Source organism: Sphaerodactylus townsendi, linkage group LG12, assembly GCF_021028975.2.
Source record: "Sphaerodactylus townsendi isolate TG3544 linkage group LG12, MPM_Stown_v2.3, whole genome shotgun sequence".
Lineage (NCBI taxonomy): Eukaryota > Metazoa > Chordata > Lepidosauria > Squamata > Sphaerodactylidae > Sphaerodactylus > Sphaerodactylus townsendi.
In genome coordinates this window covers 36,037,084-36,055,535 of record NC_059436.1, presented here as the reverse complement: position 1 = coordinate 36,055,535, position 18,452 = coordinate 36,037,084, and the positions used below count along the sequence as shown (strand labels likewise).

Sequence of the window (18,452 nt, the reverse complement as noted above, 5' to 3'; positions counted from 1 at the left end):
AACAAGCCTAGGACGGCGCGCCGCACGGATTGAATGGGAACGCCGCCGTTGCTGGGAAGCGGCCGCTCCGGAGACCCGGAAGAAGTTTGCTTTGTCGGTGTTGGGCAGCTTATTTCGGTCTAAGCAAAGAGCTGAGGGACGAGATGGCGGCATTAAGACCCTCCGCGGTGAGTAAATCTACATTTGTGAGGAAGTTTCCAGCTCTCCTGGTGCAAGAGGAAATCTGTTTAATACTTTTTTATGTGCACGCCATAAAAAGTGGGTGGATTAGGGAAAGAGCGGTGAATTGTCCTCACTAGCGGGGCAATAATACACGCCCCGGAGATTCAATTTGCGTGGACTATGGCAGCATCCCCAGCATGAGGCAAGATTTTTTCCTCCTTTTGAAAGCAAAACACCTGACAGAAACGAGAGAAATACTACTGTTTCCTCTGTATTGTGTGTGTCTTGGTAACGCCATTCTAGAAAGTGTGTGGGTAAACTGTGTTTATTCTTGTGTTTCCCCACAAAGCCTGTGCTGAGAGATTTTTTAAAATCTCTGCAGGGTGCAAAAACTAAGGCTTCAGACGACAGCGATGGACCGCCTGCCAAGAAGGCCCCTATTTTTTATGGAAGCCTGGAGGAAAAGGAACGAGAGCGACTCTCTAAGGGGGAGTCAGGCATGCTAAGCAAGGAGGCAGTCAAAGCTGCAATCGAGGCTGGCAATATTAACATCACTACTGGTAAGAAGTGGCCTGTATGGGCATTTGGGTGTGAAAGTGTGGGATGGAGTTGCTGCCACTGCTTTTGAAGAGAGGATGTTGCCTGATGGGGAGACCTTATAAGCAGGTGTGCATTTTACTCTTCAACCTGGATGGTCCAAGTTAGCCCAATCTTGTCAGAGTTCAGAGGCTAAGCAGGGTTGCCTTGGCTGGATGGGAGGCTACTGTGGAAATAGAGGTAGTTGGAAGTAGAGAGAAATAGGAAGAATTTAGAATCATAGAGTTGGAATGAGCCATAAGGCCATCAAGTCCAACTCCCTGTTCAACAAGGATCATCCTAGAACATCCCTGATGATTGTCTGACAACTGCTGCTTAAAGTCTGCCAGAGAGGGAAAGCTCACCACCTCCCTGGGTAGCCAATTACATTGCTGAACTACTCTTTGTGTAAAAAATTTTTTCTAATATCCAGCCAATATCTTTCTGCCCATAATTTATGCCCATTTATGCCCTCTGCTACCCTCCTCTTAGTGACAGCCCTTCAGATATTTAAAGAGAGTGTCCTTTCTCAACCTCCAGTTTCCAGATTAAACATTCCCTCAGCCTTTCCTCATAGGGCTTGGTCTCCAAGTCTGTGTTCTTGATCTATTGTTATTCATGTTACCTGTGGTTAGGTTCATTAGCGGAGGGGGTGAAGAGTTGTGTCAAAGCCTTTGCAAAAAAGGCAGGTTTTGAGGAGCAATTCCAAAGAAACGAGAAGTGTTATCATAACACAAATGTAGATTTGTTTGTTGAGTACTGTACAAATATTCAAAGGGTAACAAGTGACAAAACTCCAGAGACTTGTCATTTAAATGGGGTACAGGGCAGGGAGGGATGATGGAATAAATATATACCAATTCAGTTTTACACATAATTAGTTTTAGCTGCAGAGAAGGACTGAAGTTAAGCCAAAGGCTTCTCAAAAAACCCTGAATGTTGAATTAGGGTCTGAAGGAAGAGGGGTTGAGTACTACATTTGCTTATTTGAGTACTACATTTGCTTATTTGAAGAGCCTGTGTTCTCTGCTTATGGCTTGATGGAAACAACGTATGTTGAACCTAGTCTCTTATTCTGAGAGAGCCAACATCTTAGGGGGAGAGGTATATTCTGGCTTCAATTCAGTGGTAGTCTAGGTAGTCTAGTCTAACATCATGTTTTTTTTCTGGGGCCAGGTGAAGTCTTTGACCTGGAAGACCACATCAGTGAGCGCCAGGCAGAAGTCCTGGCTGAGTTTGAACGTCGGAAACGAGCCAGGCAAATCAACATTTCTACAGATGACTCCGAAGTCAAGGCCTGCCTGCGAGCTCTCGGAGAGCCCATCACACTTTTTGGTGAAGGCCCTGCAGAGAGGAGGGAGAGGTGAGAGAGGCTGAGGAGGAATTTCACTTGTACCCCATCTTTTACCTACAGAGCTGATTTGACTGAGCAAGCTGAACTATTAATTCCTTTCTGTTCAGGTTACGTAATATTCTCTCAGTGGTTGGCACAGATGCCTTGAAGAAGACCAAGAAAGATGATGAAAAATCTAAGAAATCAAAAGAAGAGGTAATAAATGTAAAGCCTGTATTAAGTAGCCTTTGGAAAGCCTTTTTGGCACCCTTTGCAGTTCTTTCTGTTCCCTGTGCTTGACATCCAGTATGGCTAAATTAAAACTGCAGTCTTCAGTCTGCTAGGTCAGTGGGGTTGTAGAACTTCATGTCCTGGATCATAAGCTTCAGAATAATTTGCTGTTCATGTTCATAGAGAGCAAGGGCATCAGAACACCTGCTTCTAGTTGTATGCATGCTGAGAGGAGCAGCTAAATAGCAACACTGTGGTGAAGTGGGTTCTTCCTTGGCTTTGACCTCTGGCTCATTCCTCAGTACATTACTCATCTTGGTGCTCAGCTTATATTTCCTGTCTCCAGCTCTCTTGGTCTCCTGTGCAGGGTCCTGGTCTTGACACCAGTCATAACTTTAGACCTCTCTCTCTCCCTGGCGCTGATGTCATCTGCATGCAGTTCAGTGACCGTTCAAAAATTAAAAATTATGATGTTAGGTTAATGGGTTAACCGTGCAGTCAGAGGAGGAGGAGTAGTTTGGATTTATACATCGCCTTTCTTTCCTGTAAGGAGTCTCAAAGCAGCTTACAAACCCCTTCCCTTCCTCTCATTACAACAAACACCATTCTAAATCCATGGACTTGGAACGATATACCACTGCTTAGAGTTGCACTGTAAAGACCTTCTGATTAACTAAAAAGGGGTCATAATTAATCTGGATGCCTGCACAAATATATATATTATACAAATTACTTGTTCTGGGGCCTTATGAAAGCCCCAAAATTTTGACACACATGCTGTAAATATAGTAAAGAATTTTCTGTTTGTCCAATTTATAATGCCTTCTGTCAGCTTCTGTAAAAATTGAGGCCACTATCCTGAATGTTTATTGTGTCTTTGGTTGCACATCAGCCAAAATCTCAAGAACCAAACCTGACAATTATAGTTCAGTGCAAAATGAGCTTTGGTGAGAGGGACTCTCAGCTGGATCCAGACCTGTGGAGAATGCCTGGCTGCTTCGTGCCCTCCCTTTGATGATCTCACCTACTAGCCAAATCTCAATGGAGATTTCAGCTTTTTTGTTTTCTTTTGCTGCCTTAGTATCAACAAACCTGGTACCACGAAGGGCCAAACACCCTGAAAACTGCCAGACTGTGGATCGCCAACTACTCACTCCCTCGGTAAGGCATTGAAGATAGAAGGTCAGCTCCAACAAGAGCCTGAGTTGCAGGGTCTTTAATCATTCACTGGGGAAAAAAACACAAGATGCAGCTGGCTGAAGAACTATCATGATACCTTGCAGGCCAGCAGCAAGCAAGAAAGTCGGGCTCACAAGGGCTGGTTCTGTGTGTGTGTGTGGGGGGGATCTAATCTAATGCATCGGCTGCTATTCTTGTTGCAGGGCCATGAAGCGATTGGAAGAGGCTCGGTTGCTGAAGGACATCCCTGAAGCCACAAGGACATCCCAGAAGCAGGAGCTGCACAAATCTTTGAGGGTTAGGACTCTCCTCCATTACTATTGTTCTGGGCACAGGGTGGCTACTGCTCAGACACCAGTAATTCCCAAGTCTTTGAATGAGCTGTCTTGGAAGGCAGAGCTTTTCTGTTTGTCTGCCCTCGCCCCTGGTCCATAGGTCAGACATAGAGCACGTACTTTGCCTTCTGAAGGTCCCTCAGTTTAATCTACGCCATGTACCATTAAAGGATCTTAGCCGTTACTGAAGAGCCTACACTAGGTAGAGAAGACAGTGCGGAGCTTGGTGGACCAGTGGTCTGGCTCCATGTAAGGCAGCTTCATTAGTAGAAAATATATTGTGCCACTTTGTGATCTATCTGGGGAGAGAGCAGCTCATGTCTCTAGAAGCCTTGTTTCTTTTTGCTCCTCTTGGCTCAGCCCTCTTTCAGCTAACACTTTGGTGGGTCTGATGGTGATGTATGTGTATTTTTTCCCCACTTCTTTCAGTCTTTGAATAATTTTTGCAGCCAAATTGGGGATGACCGTCCAATCTCGTACTGCAACTTCAGCCCTAATTCTAAACTTCTGGCTACAGCCTGCTGGTAAGGATTCCCATCCCCCATCATCCCATCCCCTCTGCTGCTTGCATCTTGTGCAGGAGATGCTGCCGTGGTGTTGGGAGGGCATCCAATGAGATTGAAGATTTCTGACAGCCTAGAATGTAACTAAGAACAACCCCATCCTGATGACCACCTCCCTTTTACTCCTACAGGAGCGGACTTTGCAAGCTATGGTCTATACCTGACTGCAATCTTGTCCACACATTACGAGGTACCGTGACTTTCCCTGTTGAAGCTGCCTTCTTTTATCAGAGTTGTTGGAGAAAGGCAAATAAAAGTATCACCCACTAACCACCCCCACCCCCACACACACTTTAATTTATGTAATCTAGGTCTCAGAGCAGAGGAGACACATTTATTACAATTTTAATCCCATTCAAAAGTTGGCTTCCAAAGTGTCATACAAACTTTTAAAAATGCAAATGGTGATATAGCTTAGTAGAAAAGTTTCGCATTGTTGGCTCAACTGTCTCAAGATGTGAGGGATGAATTCCTGGCTGCTTCCTGTCCTCTGACAAGCTTGTTGGAGGCAGCTGAAAGTGGGGGAGATGAGGATTGCAGCGGGAGTCAGGCAAGATGGAAAGGTGCCCGGCTGCTTCCTTTTGACTGCATTGCATCAAGATGCCTATGGGGTAAATAATTAGAGAGAGTTGAAGTGACTAAGCCAGAACACAAGGGGCAGCAGAAAGCACAATGCTTTTGAGGTTAACAGCCAGTCTGAATTGTGAGAAAATTCTTTCCTAGTCTCCACAGAGACCAGAGAAAATTTAAGCAGAACCAGTTTCCAAGGACCTTTATGAAGAGTAACTCTGCAGCATTCATTAGTCATTGTAGAGTAGGACAGAAGGAACAAAAACTGTAGGTTATGGGACTGGATCCCTTTGTGGATAAAGGTCACTGTCTTGAATTGGGAGAGGTGACTTTTTTCCTCAACTGCACCTTCAGCGACCTCCACCCCAAGGCAGAACAAGTAAAAGGATTCCAGAGTAGCAAAGTGGTCAAAAGCATGAGCCAATGAGTCCCCAACTGATGACATATCTCAGTCATGAGCTCACTAAAAGGTGACTTGAAGCAGGTCTTTTGGTCGCTTTCCACTCCCCACCCCCTTATTTCCTGTACAGGCTAATGATACCGGCCTACCATGTATCATTCTTTTATAAGAATTGCTGAGATAATGAATATGAAGTATTTGGAGTCCTTGAGATATTTAAAACAAAGACTGTTTTAATATCTAGGTGTTCCACTAATGTTTCACTGATAACTCTGACGTGAAATACCTGAAAAGAGCATCTTGTCAGTCAGTATCATAATTTGTCCTGGTAGGAGAGCTCAATTGGAGTCCAGTAGCATCTTAGGTACCAACAAGATTTTCCAGAATTAAAGCTCCCTTCATCATTATCTTCATCACATACTGGTGAACAGAGCTTTGACTGCTGAAGGCTTATACTCTGAAAATTTGATTGATCTCTAGGGTGCTACTGAACTTGAGCGTAGCTCTTCTGCTGCAGAGCATCATGGCAAGTCTATAACTAGCATCTTGTCTTCTCCAGGGCATAACACCAATGTTGGGGCAATTGTGTTCCACCCCAAGGCAACCATCTCCCTGGACAAGAAGGATGTGAACCTGGCCTCATGTGCTGCAGATGGCTCAGTCAAGCTCTGGAGCCTTGACAGGTGAGTCTGGACGCAGGTAGCCCAGAAGTTCTTCCACCCTTCTGACTATGTCCAGTAGGCCATAGCATCACCAGTGAGGAACAGTCTCAGGGGGCTGTGAGACCACTGATTGATAACATCCCCCTAAGAAAAGAGATCACCCACTTGATCGAAGTGTGTGCTGTGGAGTAAACAACAAATATAAGTGTAAAATACATTCAGTGACACATTGAAATATAGACTCAAACGATGTCAGTCTTCACTCAAAAAGTAAATAAGAAACAAATGCGATTGTTGTAGTATGCATTTGTGGATTTGTTTAGAGATTAATGTACGCATGTTCTCAGTATGGAATGAGTTGGTAATTTTAGAGACAGGCAAAGTTTTGTGGAGGTATCTCTAATTGATTGTGAGTTTTTTCTTTTTTTTTCTGTTTCACTTTGTATTTGGGAGAGGAGGCTTATTTAGTTGACAAGCATCTTTAGATAGGGGGAACTGGATGATTTGGGTGGCCAAGGGTGGGAACTATCAGTCTTGGGAACTGTTGGTCTTGGTCATCAATATTGACCCTTCATACTACACACACACACACACACCCGCCGCAGTAGAAAGGGTGGAAAAAACTCCACCAACTTCAATGCTATGCAAAAAAGTGTTTGATTTTTAAAAATCTTTTTGAACTGGGAAAGTTACCAACTGATGGTTGCAGGGAGAGGTTATGGATGATTGGACAACTTGGGGAGAAAAATTGGATGAGTGGGTGGATTAAAGGGGGCAGAAGCAGACTAAGGCAGAAGAAGTAGGCTCTTGCAGGTCTTCCTTTTTTCCATTTTTTTGCTATTTCATCTGCAGCTAGTTAAGTGCTTCTAAATTTTAAACAGCTCCTGGAGAGGGGTTGGGGTTTTTATGAGATTTTTTTTTGGCCAATCATATGCAACTTCATGAATGTTACATCTGAAGTAGAGTAAATCAAGTGGTTTCGGGGCAAAATTTTTCCAATCATTGACAGCTTTTGTTGGCAGGAAGTTTCTTGTTTTCTTTCCATATTACACTGCTGCTTCTAAAGCTGTATGAATGCAGATATTTACTCAGGTTGCCTCTTGTGTATCCCTGGTGCAGACTACTGGGGTGACAGGAGATGATGGCATCATTAATGTGCTTCCAGGCTCTGCATCTGCCAGGGTTGCAACACTCTTTTCCTGGGTTTTCTTACATCACTGGGTGCCTGCACCTCTTCCCTAGCAGGGTCTCCTCTTGGTAGAACTAGGTTTGTTCCCCATGATCAGGCCAACTCCAAGCGTGGTGTTTCTCCGAGAAAGCTGCCAGTTTGTCTGGGGCCCATAGAGGTACGTGCTGAGAAGGAGCAGGGTGCCTCTTTAATTGGCCTTCTGGGGGAAGAGGTTTGTTTCTGTCTGATACTGTTGCTGCAGACAGAAGTTCCAGTGATGGTAAATTGGTCCCTGACTAACTCATTGTGGCACAGCAACTCTCCTTCTCACCATAGCAGGAGGTTTTAAGGTAGTAGAGTGGGGCCTGCTCCCCTTGGACTGGATTCCAGAACCTCTTCTAAATGTTGGGTGAAATGTGGAGTGCTAAGAGTGCTTCTGAGCATATAACGTTTAAAAGTCCCTTATGAACCTGCCAAGCCAATTCAGTCATCTTCAGGGGTCCCCTGGCTTCTGAGATTATGTGGGTTGCAGCCTAGGATAGGGCCTTCTCAGTTGTGGCACCAAAATCGTGGTGCTCCCTGCCCAGGGAGACTCATTTGTCTTTTCTGTTTCTTTCTTCCATCAGTGAGCTGCTTTACTGGTTTTATGTGTGTACTTTAACTTTGGTTTTAATGGTTCTAAGATTTGATTTTTTAAATTTTATATGTCTTAATTTGTTAACCACCTTGTGACTTTTATGTGGGCTGAAAGGCAAGGTATACATTTTGTTGTCTTGGGATTTATTAATCACAATCAACTCACACACCTGTAGGAATAGCAGTTGCTTTTTCAGAGCAAATATGTGGCTCTGGTCACCCCTGATCCCATGCACATTTTATTTGAGGATGCAGCCTCTGGATACTTAAAGGTCTTGTAGCAGTTGTTAGTGTTCCTGTACTCGAAGAACTTGCACCAGAGGGCTTGAGTCTCTAAAAGCTTATGCTAAAATAAAACCTTGTTACTTTTTAAGATGCCTGAGTACTTTTTAGTAATTGAAACCATTCTAGTAATGGTGGTATACAAACTAGCATACGGATGGTTTTCCCCACGCGAAGAGCTTCTTTACTTTGTGGTTTGGGCCTTCAGTTACAAGTTTTCCTTCCCCTTTGAGAACCTGGGGGTGCCTGACTTTCTCAGATCCTGTGGCCCTGAGCAAGTGGCACCATCCCCACCTGGGGAGCTGTACATCTTTTCAGTTTCTTTGAGCTAAGGCATCCTTTTGTTTCTTTCAGTGATGAGCCAGTGGCAGACATCGAGGGGCACACGGTGAGAGTGGCACGGGTGGCATGGCACCCGTCTGGCCGGTTCCTGGGCACCACTTGGTAAGGAGCCTCTCCCCCTCTGGGAACCCTTTGTGAGAACAGGAAGTTATAATGGAACTAAGGGGAGGGGAGAGCAGCACAGCCGGAAGGGGCCCCTGAAGGGGGGAAGGAAGGAAAACCCCAAGAGCTGCCTAGAGGAGAGGTTATTAAGCAGTTGCATGGGGCTAGCACAAACCTGCCAGGCTCGTTTGCATCCTAATTGCTAAATTTCTTGGGTCTTTCTTGTTCAAACCTACACCTCCCCTTAGTGTAACCCCCGTGTCCTTCTAAAAACCTTGGGCAGGGGCTGGGCCGGGCTCAAACCCAGCTAACATTAAATGCAGATAATCAGAAAATACTGACTCAGGGCGGAGGTTCACGATGCATTTAAGCATCCTCCTGACCTGCTGTGTGTATGGGGGTGGGGGTGGGTGGGGGGGCAGAACCACAAGCACTGCAACTATGTTTTTTTTAACTTGCAGCTATGACCACTCATGGCGGTTATGGGACCTGGAGGCCCAGGAGGAAATCCTGCATCAGGAGGGACACAGCAAAGGGGTCTACGATGTCGCATTTCATACTGATGGCTCCTTGTGTGGCACTGGGTACATCTGTGCATGCTGACCACACTTGTGTGGGGGGGGGGGCTGAGGAGCGAGAACTAACTCCATACGGGGCTTGTCCTTGCTAGCCCCACAACTCCCAAAGAGGGAGAATTGAGCTTCTCCCAGAGAAGATCCCACCCTGGTTTCCCTTTCTGAATTTGTGTTGTGGAAGTGGACCCAGAGCAACTAGGCTGGACATTTTGATGTTTGTTCCCTAAATGAGTAAAGGGTTTCCTGTGCCTGAAGAGGAGCAGCAGTGGCATAGTGGTTAAGAGCAGGTGTACTCTAATCTGGAGGAACCAGGTTTGATTCCCCGCTCTGCCGCCTGAGCTGTGGAGGCTTATCTGGGGAATTCAGATTAGCCTGTACACTCCAACACACGCCAACTGGGTGACCTTTGGCTAGTCACAGTTCTTCTGAGCTCTCTCAGCCCCACCCACCTCACAGGGTGTTTGTTGTGAGGAGGGAAGGGTAAGGAATTTGTAAGCCCCTTTGAGTCTCCTTACAGGAGAGAAAGTTGGAATATAAATCCAACTCTTCTTTTTCTTCTTAAGGCTGGGCATGAAAAGATGCGTTTTAAAAATTATTTTTACTTTGTCAGTTCCAATCTAGGCATCCTCTGCTTCAGCCATGCTTGCAAAAGCACTCATTTATTAAATTTGCCAGTCATAATTTCTTGGGGAGTTGCCATTAAGATGCTCTTTTGCAGAAACTTGTCATGCAGCTTTAGCAAAGCCTACCTTCTGGCAGAGAGCCAGTATGGTGTAGTGGTTAGAGTGTTGGACTAAATCTGAGAGGCTGAGGTTTGCATCCCCATTCTACCATGGAAGCTCAATGGGTGACCTTGTTCAGTCACACAGTCTCACAAGGCTGTTGTGAGAATGGAGAAGAGAGCAATGTGAGCCATTTTGAGCCCCCATTGGGGAGGAAGTAGAGTATAAATGAAGTAAAAATAATATTTGCTGCTCTCAGCTGCTTGGAGGAAGCGTACAGAACCTTCTCACAGAAAGGTGTGCTGGCTGCCTGTGACGTTGTTCAGGAACAAAAAGGGTCAAGAATGCCTCTTCTACAGAGCAAAAATAATTGAAGGCCTTTGTGCATTTCACATCTTTCTGATACTTTTTAGGGGCCTTGATGCATTTGGCCGGGTGTGGGACCTCCGTACAGGACGCTGTATCATGTTCTTGGAGGGCCATCTCAAGGAGATTTATGGGATCAATTTTTCTCCAAATGGGTAAGAATCAGTCCCTGAAGATACTGAATATTAATGCTTCCCCTCCCTTCCATCTCCTGAGCTTATTTCCCCTCTCCCGTTGCAGGTACCACATTGCCACTGGCAGTGGGGATAACACTTGCAAAGTGTGGGATCTGCGCCAGAGGAGATGTATCTATACTATCCCTTCTCACCAGAACCTAGTGACTGGAGTGAAGTTTGAACGTAAGTTTTATTGCAACTGCCTATCCCTTGCTGCCAGTATCAAGTGTCTAAAAAGAAACCTCAGTTCCTCAGGCAGGAAACTTCCCTGATTTGTTCTGGGTCAGGAAGACTTGACCACAGCATTGTAAGGAAACCTAGTAGGCTAAGTTGAGTTACCTAGAAACAGCAGAGCATTGGTGAGTACAGTTATCCCTTCCACGTTGCTGGATTAGGGGTGCCGTGCCCCCCACAACCTGCAAAACCACATAGAAATTTTGGGCTCTCCTTTTGTACTTGAGAATAAGTGAAATTTTTCTTTAACAAAGAAATTGTGCATATTTGTGGTATTAAAAGATAAAGTATGTTGATATTATACAATAGCATACATATATTTTATGCATTTCTGAGTCTCTACAAACTTTTTCTGTGTTGTTGGCTGGTCTTCGCATGTCATCTTCAGCTTCCGTAAAACTCCTCCAAAAGTCCCTTTTAATTTCTTATGCCGACCCATGATGTATCAAAACCGCAGTGGGGAAAGTCATGATGTGGAAGGGATAACTGTAATAGGATAAGAGGGGAACCAGTGGACATATAGACCCATGGGGAGAAGCTTGGGAACTTGATGCGATTGCCAGCTGCAAGCAAGTCTACTCAAGTATTCTTTAAGCTTTTCTCTGCTACAGTTGAATTAGAATCTTGCTTTTCTTTCAAACAACAACGTAGGATTCTGTGTATTATGAGAGCTGCCCAGTCCCCTACAGATTCTCCAACAAATCTGGAACAGTCTGCTCTAGAGTGCTCCTTTGCCTCACATCACTGTTCCTGTAGCTTTCCCATTCTCTGCCTGTACCTAGTGCAGGTGTGACACTACTTTGCCTTCTCTGAAAGAGCCTGGGTGGAAAGATAGAACAGTATAACCACTGTAGGGGAGCTCAGTTTTCTGAGCACTCCTCGATCCTTAGTGCATGTTTGTTTTTCCCTCTTCAGCAAATCACGGTAACTTCTTACTCACCGGTGCCTACGACAACACAGCGAAGGTCTGGACGCACCCAGGCTGGTCCCCTCTGAAAACCCTGGCTGGGCATGAGGGGAAAGTGATGGGCTTGGATATCTCCCAGGATGGGCAGCTGATTGCAACGTGCTCCTACGACAGGACCTTCAAGCTCTGGATGGCGGAATAGGTGCAGGGCTGGTTCTTCCCAGCTCCCGTTGCATACACCTGATGTGACAACCTGGGCTCCACTGCTGGCAGTGCTTGGCTTCCAGTAGGATCAGGGGCCAAAGGTGGTGCTCCACACGCCTTGATCAAGCTAGACTGCGTTTGAGAACCCTTGCCCCCGAGAGGCTTTATTTTTGTACTGTCCCTCCCCACCTTCCCTTGCCAACAGACTTGGGGCATGCTCTTATGACTTTGACCAACTGCAGCAAGAATGCCCTTCTTGCCAATTTGGAGCTTGGATGCCCAGACTGATCCTTGCCACCATTGGTGACATCCTGTGCCAGTGGAGGCTTGCCTCTTAGATGGTTGTGGTAGGAACCGTTGCCCCATTGAACAGAGGCTTTTTGAGATATTAAAGCAGTGTCATTGCTGGAATTGCAAATCCTTGGCTGGTATTCTTTCCTACAAATGTACTCTTGTCCCACTGCAAAGTGAGGCTGCTGTGTTCGGTGCCAGATGACTTTGCCTTCAAAGTCGTAGAGAACTGGGTGTTCTCCTAGTGCAATGCTCACCTACATGCTGTCTGCCATGCTCTCATTTGCATCTGTGTGCCCCTACCCCAGTTTATGGAGTGATCACAACCCTTTTAAGTGGGGAGAAGAAGCCGTCACAGTATGGGCTGCTGCATGAACATAGAGCACTGCATTATTTTAGGTCTAACCATTGGTCCATCTAGCTCAGTACTTCCTCTTCTGGCTGGCAGCAGGTCCCAGGTAGAGACAGGTGCTGGGAAAGACCTGAGATCTTTTAAATGGAGAATGCTGAGGGTTGAACCAGGAACCTTCTGCTCGCAAGATCAGATGCTGTTTTCACTGAGCTGTAGCCCAAAAAGATAATTTTCTCTAGCTTTGAAGGAGCTATGATGAAGAGTTGGGGAACTTGGTTCAGTTTGGGTGGATGGATGCTCTTGCAGCAGGTCATTTGGCTGCTCAGCCAAGGGCAGTCACAAGTGAGTGGGCAGGGGCCCAATCGTGCCTCTTTGTGCCTGCTTGTCTTTTCAGGCTTAATGTAGGAATACTTAGTGTGAACAGCAGCTTGCATTGCTGTTTTCCCACAACCTTTGATGCAATGATAGAGCGAAGAGGCAAATGCCTTTTGTCTTCGCTCCCTGCAGTTAGGCCACTGGTTCTACCTAGATTTTGCCAGGTCCCTCTGCGTTGTAGTTAGCTGTTTCTTTAGTGCTTCAGATCTGGGGCTTATTGTATCCTACCACCGTGGCTAACTTCTCCCTGTGGGCCCTTCTTTTGAGATAGTTGCATCATGGAAATGTCTACCACCTGGGTTGTGCTCAGCCCCACTTCCCTTTGCACAAGTTAGTTTGGCCCTGTGAATTGGCTCTGTAAAATTTCTTCCTGCATTGGGAAAAGCCTCTTTTTTCCTTCCCTCCTCCAGATCCTAAGAACATAAGAAAGAGCCAGCTGGATCAGACCAGAGTCCATCTAGTCCAGCTCTCTGCTACTCACAGTGGCCCACCAGGTGCCTTTGGGAGCTCACATGCAGGATGTGAAAGCAATGGCCTTCTGCTGCTCCTGAGCACCTGGTCTGCTAAGACATTTGCAATCTGAGATCAAGGAGGATCAAGATTGGTAGCCATAGATCAACTTCTCCTCCATAAATCCTGTTGCTGAATTGTAGAAACAACTGCTGCCATTAGAGAAGATTGATTAAGCATCTGCTTTTAAATGTTCTCTTGAACTTGGGAAGCTGGCAGCTTGCCTTCAGTTTGTGAAAATAATAAGCAAGAGACCATTATACAAAACCTTTTATACATGCATGTGCATAGATCGATATATATATATCACAAATAAAAATGCTGAACCATTAACTTCATGGATTAAGATGAATTCTTAAATTCTTCATACAATTGAAATATTTTCCTAAACTTGCAATACACCTTTCAGATATCCAAAGACGCTAATTAAAATAAAAGCACTTATCCATTGCCTTCATAGATTGACATCCAAAGTCTTCATGAATCTTTTTGTTGACTGGCAGTGAATATCTAAGAAATGCTACTTTTGCAAACAACCTCTCAAATATCCAAGCAATACTTCTTGACAAGGTTTCACGAGTCTTCCTTGTTTCTCAGTTGTTTCCTCAGAAATCTGTGATTTTAAATCACTCAAAAGAACCTTACCTGCTTCCATAGAACTCTTTCAGATTCTTAACCCTGATTTCCAAACAAAGTAAAGTACACAATATGCAGTTTCTTTAAAAACCTATGATTAAAACATAATTCCATTTATTACACACGAAGTAACTGCTATATTTACCCAGACAAGTATTCAATAGTATGAATACTTTACATGTTAATCCATGAAGTGAATAATATATATATATTTTATATTATATATATAAAACACTATTTAGGTTTTATATAGTGATATCTTGCTTATTATTCTCATAGACTTTGGTATCACTCCTCCCTTATACTATTTTTGTTGCCTTCAGTTTGTAGCATCACTTTGCGCCAATACACTAAAGAGCCCATTAAAAATAGGCTTGGGAACACCTGGAATAACTGCTTTCTTCTTGGGGAGTTGAGTGGTTTCTCCCAACTGCTGATGCTGTCTCCTTACAGAAAGCATCCTAGCACAAGACCCTGTGAACCAGGAAATCCCACCTGAGGTAGAGCTCACTGAATGGAGTTGGAGTGGATTAGGAGATCAAGCAGGTCACGAATAGGTGCGGCATGTTTACAATGAAAACAAACAGCATAATGGGTTTTTCAGTCTGGTTAAGGCATCCATGTTCAGGGGGCTGCATCTGTGCTCAGAATAGAGTTGGGGTAGAAGGTAAGATCTAGCATCAGAAAAGCTTTAGTGATTCGATCTCCTTCCCTCCTGCTCCAAGTTTCTGCTTTCAACAGAGGAATAGGGATCCGTGAGGTTTTGGCACAAGGGAAGGCGCCCATTCAAGCGCACCCTCTCATTTGCTCCTCTTCATCATGTTTGGCAGCAGAAAACACCCACGTTCCACAGAGACCTCTCCAAATCTAGGACTTCTGCTTCCTTTCTGCACATGTCCATTACAAAAGCCCCTGAGTTGCCCCTCAATCCCCACTCAGCCCATGCCCCAAAAAATCTGCTTGGTCCAGAAGATGGAGAATATGAGTAGCAAAGTCACACTCAAGATGATGGCCATTAAGTAGGTGAAAAGGCGAAACTGGGGGTCACGGACACAATTCAGGAGTGAAGTGCTACTGGGCTGGGTGGTGATTGTGGTGGCAGTGCCCCCCAGGGGGGTCAGATCCTGGCGGCTTGCAGAGCTCGAGTCTGTCTCTGGGCCCAGGTCGAGGGTATAGACCTTTGGCTGTCGCAAGAAGTATCTGCTCTTGCGCTGCTCCTTAAGGCACAGCTGCCGACCTTCCAGGATGATGTGGTTGGGCTCCAAGCGCAGAAGGCGCAAGACAGCATCGTTCGTGGGCAGTTCGGTAATGGTCTGGTTGGAGGGGAGCACGGTGGGGTGGCGGCAGAGTGGGCATTGCAGCCTGTTCCGCATTGTAGACACCAGGCTCAGGTGAGCCAGGCACTCGATACAGAAGGAGTGCTGGCACTGGAGCACCTTGGGTGTGCAGAAAGTGTTGTCAAAGGGATTCCAGCAAATGGGGCAGTCAGCTGCTGGCCCCTGGCTCTGCTTCTCAGTCATGCTGTAGATGAACAGGAGCCCAGCCTGGGCTGCAGACTTGGTACATTTAGAATACTGCCTGGGAAAGACAAAGAAGTTTTTGGTGAACTGTTCACATAAAAACACCAATCTTCATACGCAGGACTTTAATATATGGTTATAAAAGAGCATAGAACATGGTAAATGTTCTATGCAGCAGTGGCGTAGTGGTCAAGAGCAGGTGTACTCTAATCTGGAGGAACCAGGTTTGATTCCCCGCTCTGCCGCCTGAGCTGTGGAGGCTTATCTGGGGAATTCAGATTAGCCTGTACACTCCAACACACGGCAGCTGGGTGACCTTGGGCTAGTCACAGTTCTTCTGAGCTCTCTCAGCCCCACCCACCTCACAGGGTGTCTGCTGTGAGGGGGGAAGGGAAAGGAGTTTGTAAACCCCTTTTGAGTCTCCTGTTGGAGAGAAAGGGGGGATATAAATCCAACTCTTCTTCTAAATGGTCTCTTAACGCCAGTATCCAGCCATTTTAAAGGTTTAAGAAGTTTATAGTCTACATAGCTGTGCTTGAAAGTATGCAGCTAATGCCCACAGAAACCTCAGAAAGGATGGGAGGCAGCAGTTCAGTGCTCTCCACAATGCCTTGCTCCTTCCTGTATCCAGCAAAACCAGAATAAAATATTCAAAACAGTAAATGAAAATCAACAGTAAGCAAAAATGCAACCAGAGATTGTGCATATTTACCCAGGGCTGCACTTTTATCGGCACAATCCTATGCAGAGTTACTCCAATCTAAATCAATTGAAATTAATGGGCTTAGACTGGAGTAACTCTCCTTAGGATTTTTACTGTATTCATGCTAAATTTTCTGGCTGAGAATGGTTCTTTATAAGTGTGTGCAATCCACTCTTTAAAGACCATCTGGTAGCCACTCTACGTTGTCTGATGTTGAATACCAGAAAAATAAGCACATCAACTAGATGGATTTTTAAAACGATATATTTCTAAAAAATAGCCTTCATCAATTTCAGAATGCCAGCTGCAGTTAAACCAAGCACAAATGATAGAGGCAGCTGGTGAGGCAACTCAGGTATTGTGTAAAATTCAGTGAATGGTAACAGCTAAGCTATGCATCTTGCCTGCAGAAATGGCTGGAACTGACTTTTCTCGTTGTTTCATGAGAGGAGAACTGGACTCAGGGATTCTTTTGAGTTCAGTTGTGGAACCGGTTTTCAGACCCTCAGAAAATACAGAAGTACTTAAAAAAAACCTCACTGCTACTGAGCCTGTGCAACTTAGATCATGGCTGCAATAGAGTCCCTTCAACAGATATATGAAACGTGTTGTCAGTTGGCTGATTCACACAAACCCGTGGCAAGACAAAAACAGATCAGTCAAAAGCTGGTTAAATGACAAACTGGTAAGAATTTCTCCCCCTTCGGTGCTTGTGTGGGGACACACTTCATGTATATGTTGAAGTGGGTTGATGTTCCCAACAGTTCCTTTCCTAACAAAGGTAGTAGTTCTAGTGGGTTTTCCAGGCTGTGTGACTGTGGTTTGGTGGATCTTGAAGCTCCTTTTCCTTCCACTCCCAACAACAGCCTGGAAAAACCACCAGAACCAGTTGAATCCGGCCGTGAAAGCCTTCTACAATACAAAGATAGTAGTCTTCAGGATTCTTTACTATACCAGACTATCATCCCTGCCCCTCTGGAATGTTTAGTCTATCTTCAGAGACAGAGGCTTGACCTTTTGCTTCTCAGTTTTCTCATGTCCATTGACAGTCCTGCATTAATAAGCGTCGGCAGAACGAGTGTTTGGCCCCAGCCAAATGCCTTTTGTTTGGAGTGGGTCTGACAACATGGCCAACTTGTGATTGTCTCAAGCCACCCATCTCCCATACTGCCCTATTCTGCTTTTGCCCCATAAAACTTACCATGAAAGCAGGACGTGGTCTGTGCGGCTTCAGCCTGCCTGGATACCCAAGAAAACTGTGGCAGCTTGGCAGACTCAAAGGAGCTGTGTAGCAGACACTGCTGCCTGCTCCTCCATTGTGTTTCCCCTTTGTGCTCTGGATTGCTCTTTGTTTTGATGTTTTAACTGCTGGCAGGAACAGAGTTCACCTGGAGAGCAGATTCCAGCTGGGAAGGGGACAGGAAGCCTTGCCAGGGCCAAAGCTTTCTTAGCTGGCAGCGTTGAAGTTGAGGGTATTCACCCTCCCCTTTCCATTGCCAAGGGACCTTGTCCCTTGAGCGAGGCTTGGTTCTCTGCTCTTTGAGGTTAGTAGGCAGCTGTTGTTTACTGCAAAGACCTGCCACTGGAGGAGCAGAGGAAGGCAGAACAGGGCGGGCCAAGGCTGCCATGGAGATGCTGAAGGGACCAGGCCACGGTGACCCTTTCTCAGGTACACTGAGATTGTCCTCTGTGTGGTGTGCGGAAGAAGACAAGCAGGGCTGCTTTTTAATTCCTGGAGGAACAGTGTGCATTCTCCGTGTTTAAAAAATGAAATCCAAACAAATACGCATAAGGGCTAGAACTTTTTTAAAAAGGAAAGTTTAAGATTTGTTAAATGCCGAATTCTCTGTCTCATCCCCCACATCTGACTTCCATGGAATCTCAGGCATGAGGCTCCTCTGTAGGTTCCTGCCACCAAGACCCCATAGATTCTGGCCATTGGTCTTCTCTGAGTAGACTTAAGAAGAAGAATAATTTGGATTTATATCCCACCTTTCTATCTTGCAAGGAGACTTAAGGTGGCTTACAAGCTCCTTTCCCTTCCTCTCCCCAGAACAGACACCTTGTGCGCAAGTGGGGCTGAGAGAGTTCTGAAGAACTGTGACTAGCCCAAGGTCACCCAGCAGGAATGTAGGAGTGTAGAAACACATCTGGTTCACCAGAGAAGCCTCTGCCACTCAGGCGGACTGGGGAATCAAGCCCAGTTCTCCAGATTAGAATCCACCTGCCCTTAACCCCTACACCATGCTGGCTTTTTAAGAATTAAAGTGACATCATAATGCACAACTTGTCTAATTTACGGCCTTGATTGACCTGTACCACATTTATTTCCTGCAAAGG

The 18,452-nt window shown here is 45.5% G+C and overlaps 2 protein-coding genes across 3 annotated transcripts; one reads left to right on the top strand and one right to left on the bottom strand.

Moving 5' to 3' along the window:
• Positions 1-17: 17 nt before the first annotated feature.
• On the top strand, positions 18-12,143 carry PRPF4 (pre-mRNA processing factor 4). Of its 2 annotated transcripts, none has more exons than XM_048512563.1 (14): positions 18-167; positions 512-722; positions 1,915-2,101; positions 2,200-2,287; positions 3,384-3,463; positions 3,685-3,778; positions 4,246-4,340; positions 4,511-4,569; positions 5,909-6,032; positions 8,452-8,541; positions 9,003-9,125; positions 10,252-10,359; positions 10,445-10,563; positions 11,530-12,143. In XM_048512563.1, the coding sequence occupies exons 1-14, from the start codon at positions 144-146 to the stop codon at positions 11,721-11,723; spliced, it is 1,596 nt and encodes a 531-aa protein (XP_048368520.1). In that variant the 5' UTR covers positions 18-143; the 3' UTR covers positions 11,724-12,143. The 2 variants fall into 2 exon arrangements, with proteins under 2 accessions (XP_048368520.1, XP_048368522.1); XM_048512565.1 differs by having other exon boundaries at positions 36-167; positions 545-722.
• A 2,681-nt stretch (positions 12,144-14,824) lies between these two features.
• On the bottom strand, positions 14,825-15,409 carry RNF183 (ring finger protein 183). Its single transcript, XM_048512566.1, has one exon. The coding sequence runs from the start codon at positions 15,407-15,409 to the stop codon at positions 14,825-14,827; it is 585 nt and encodes a 194-aa protein (XP_048368523.1).
• Between the last annotated feature and the right edge of the window lie 3,043 nt (positions 15,410-18,452).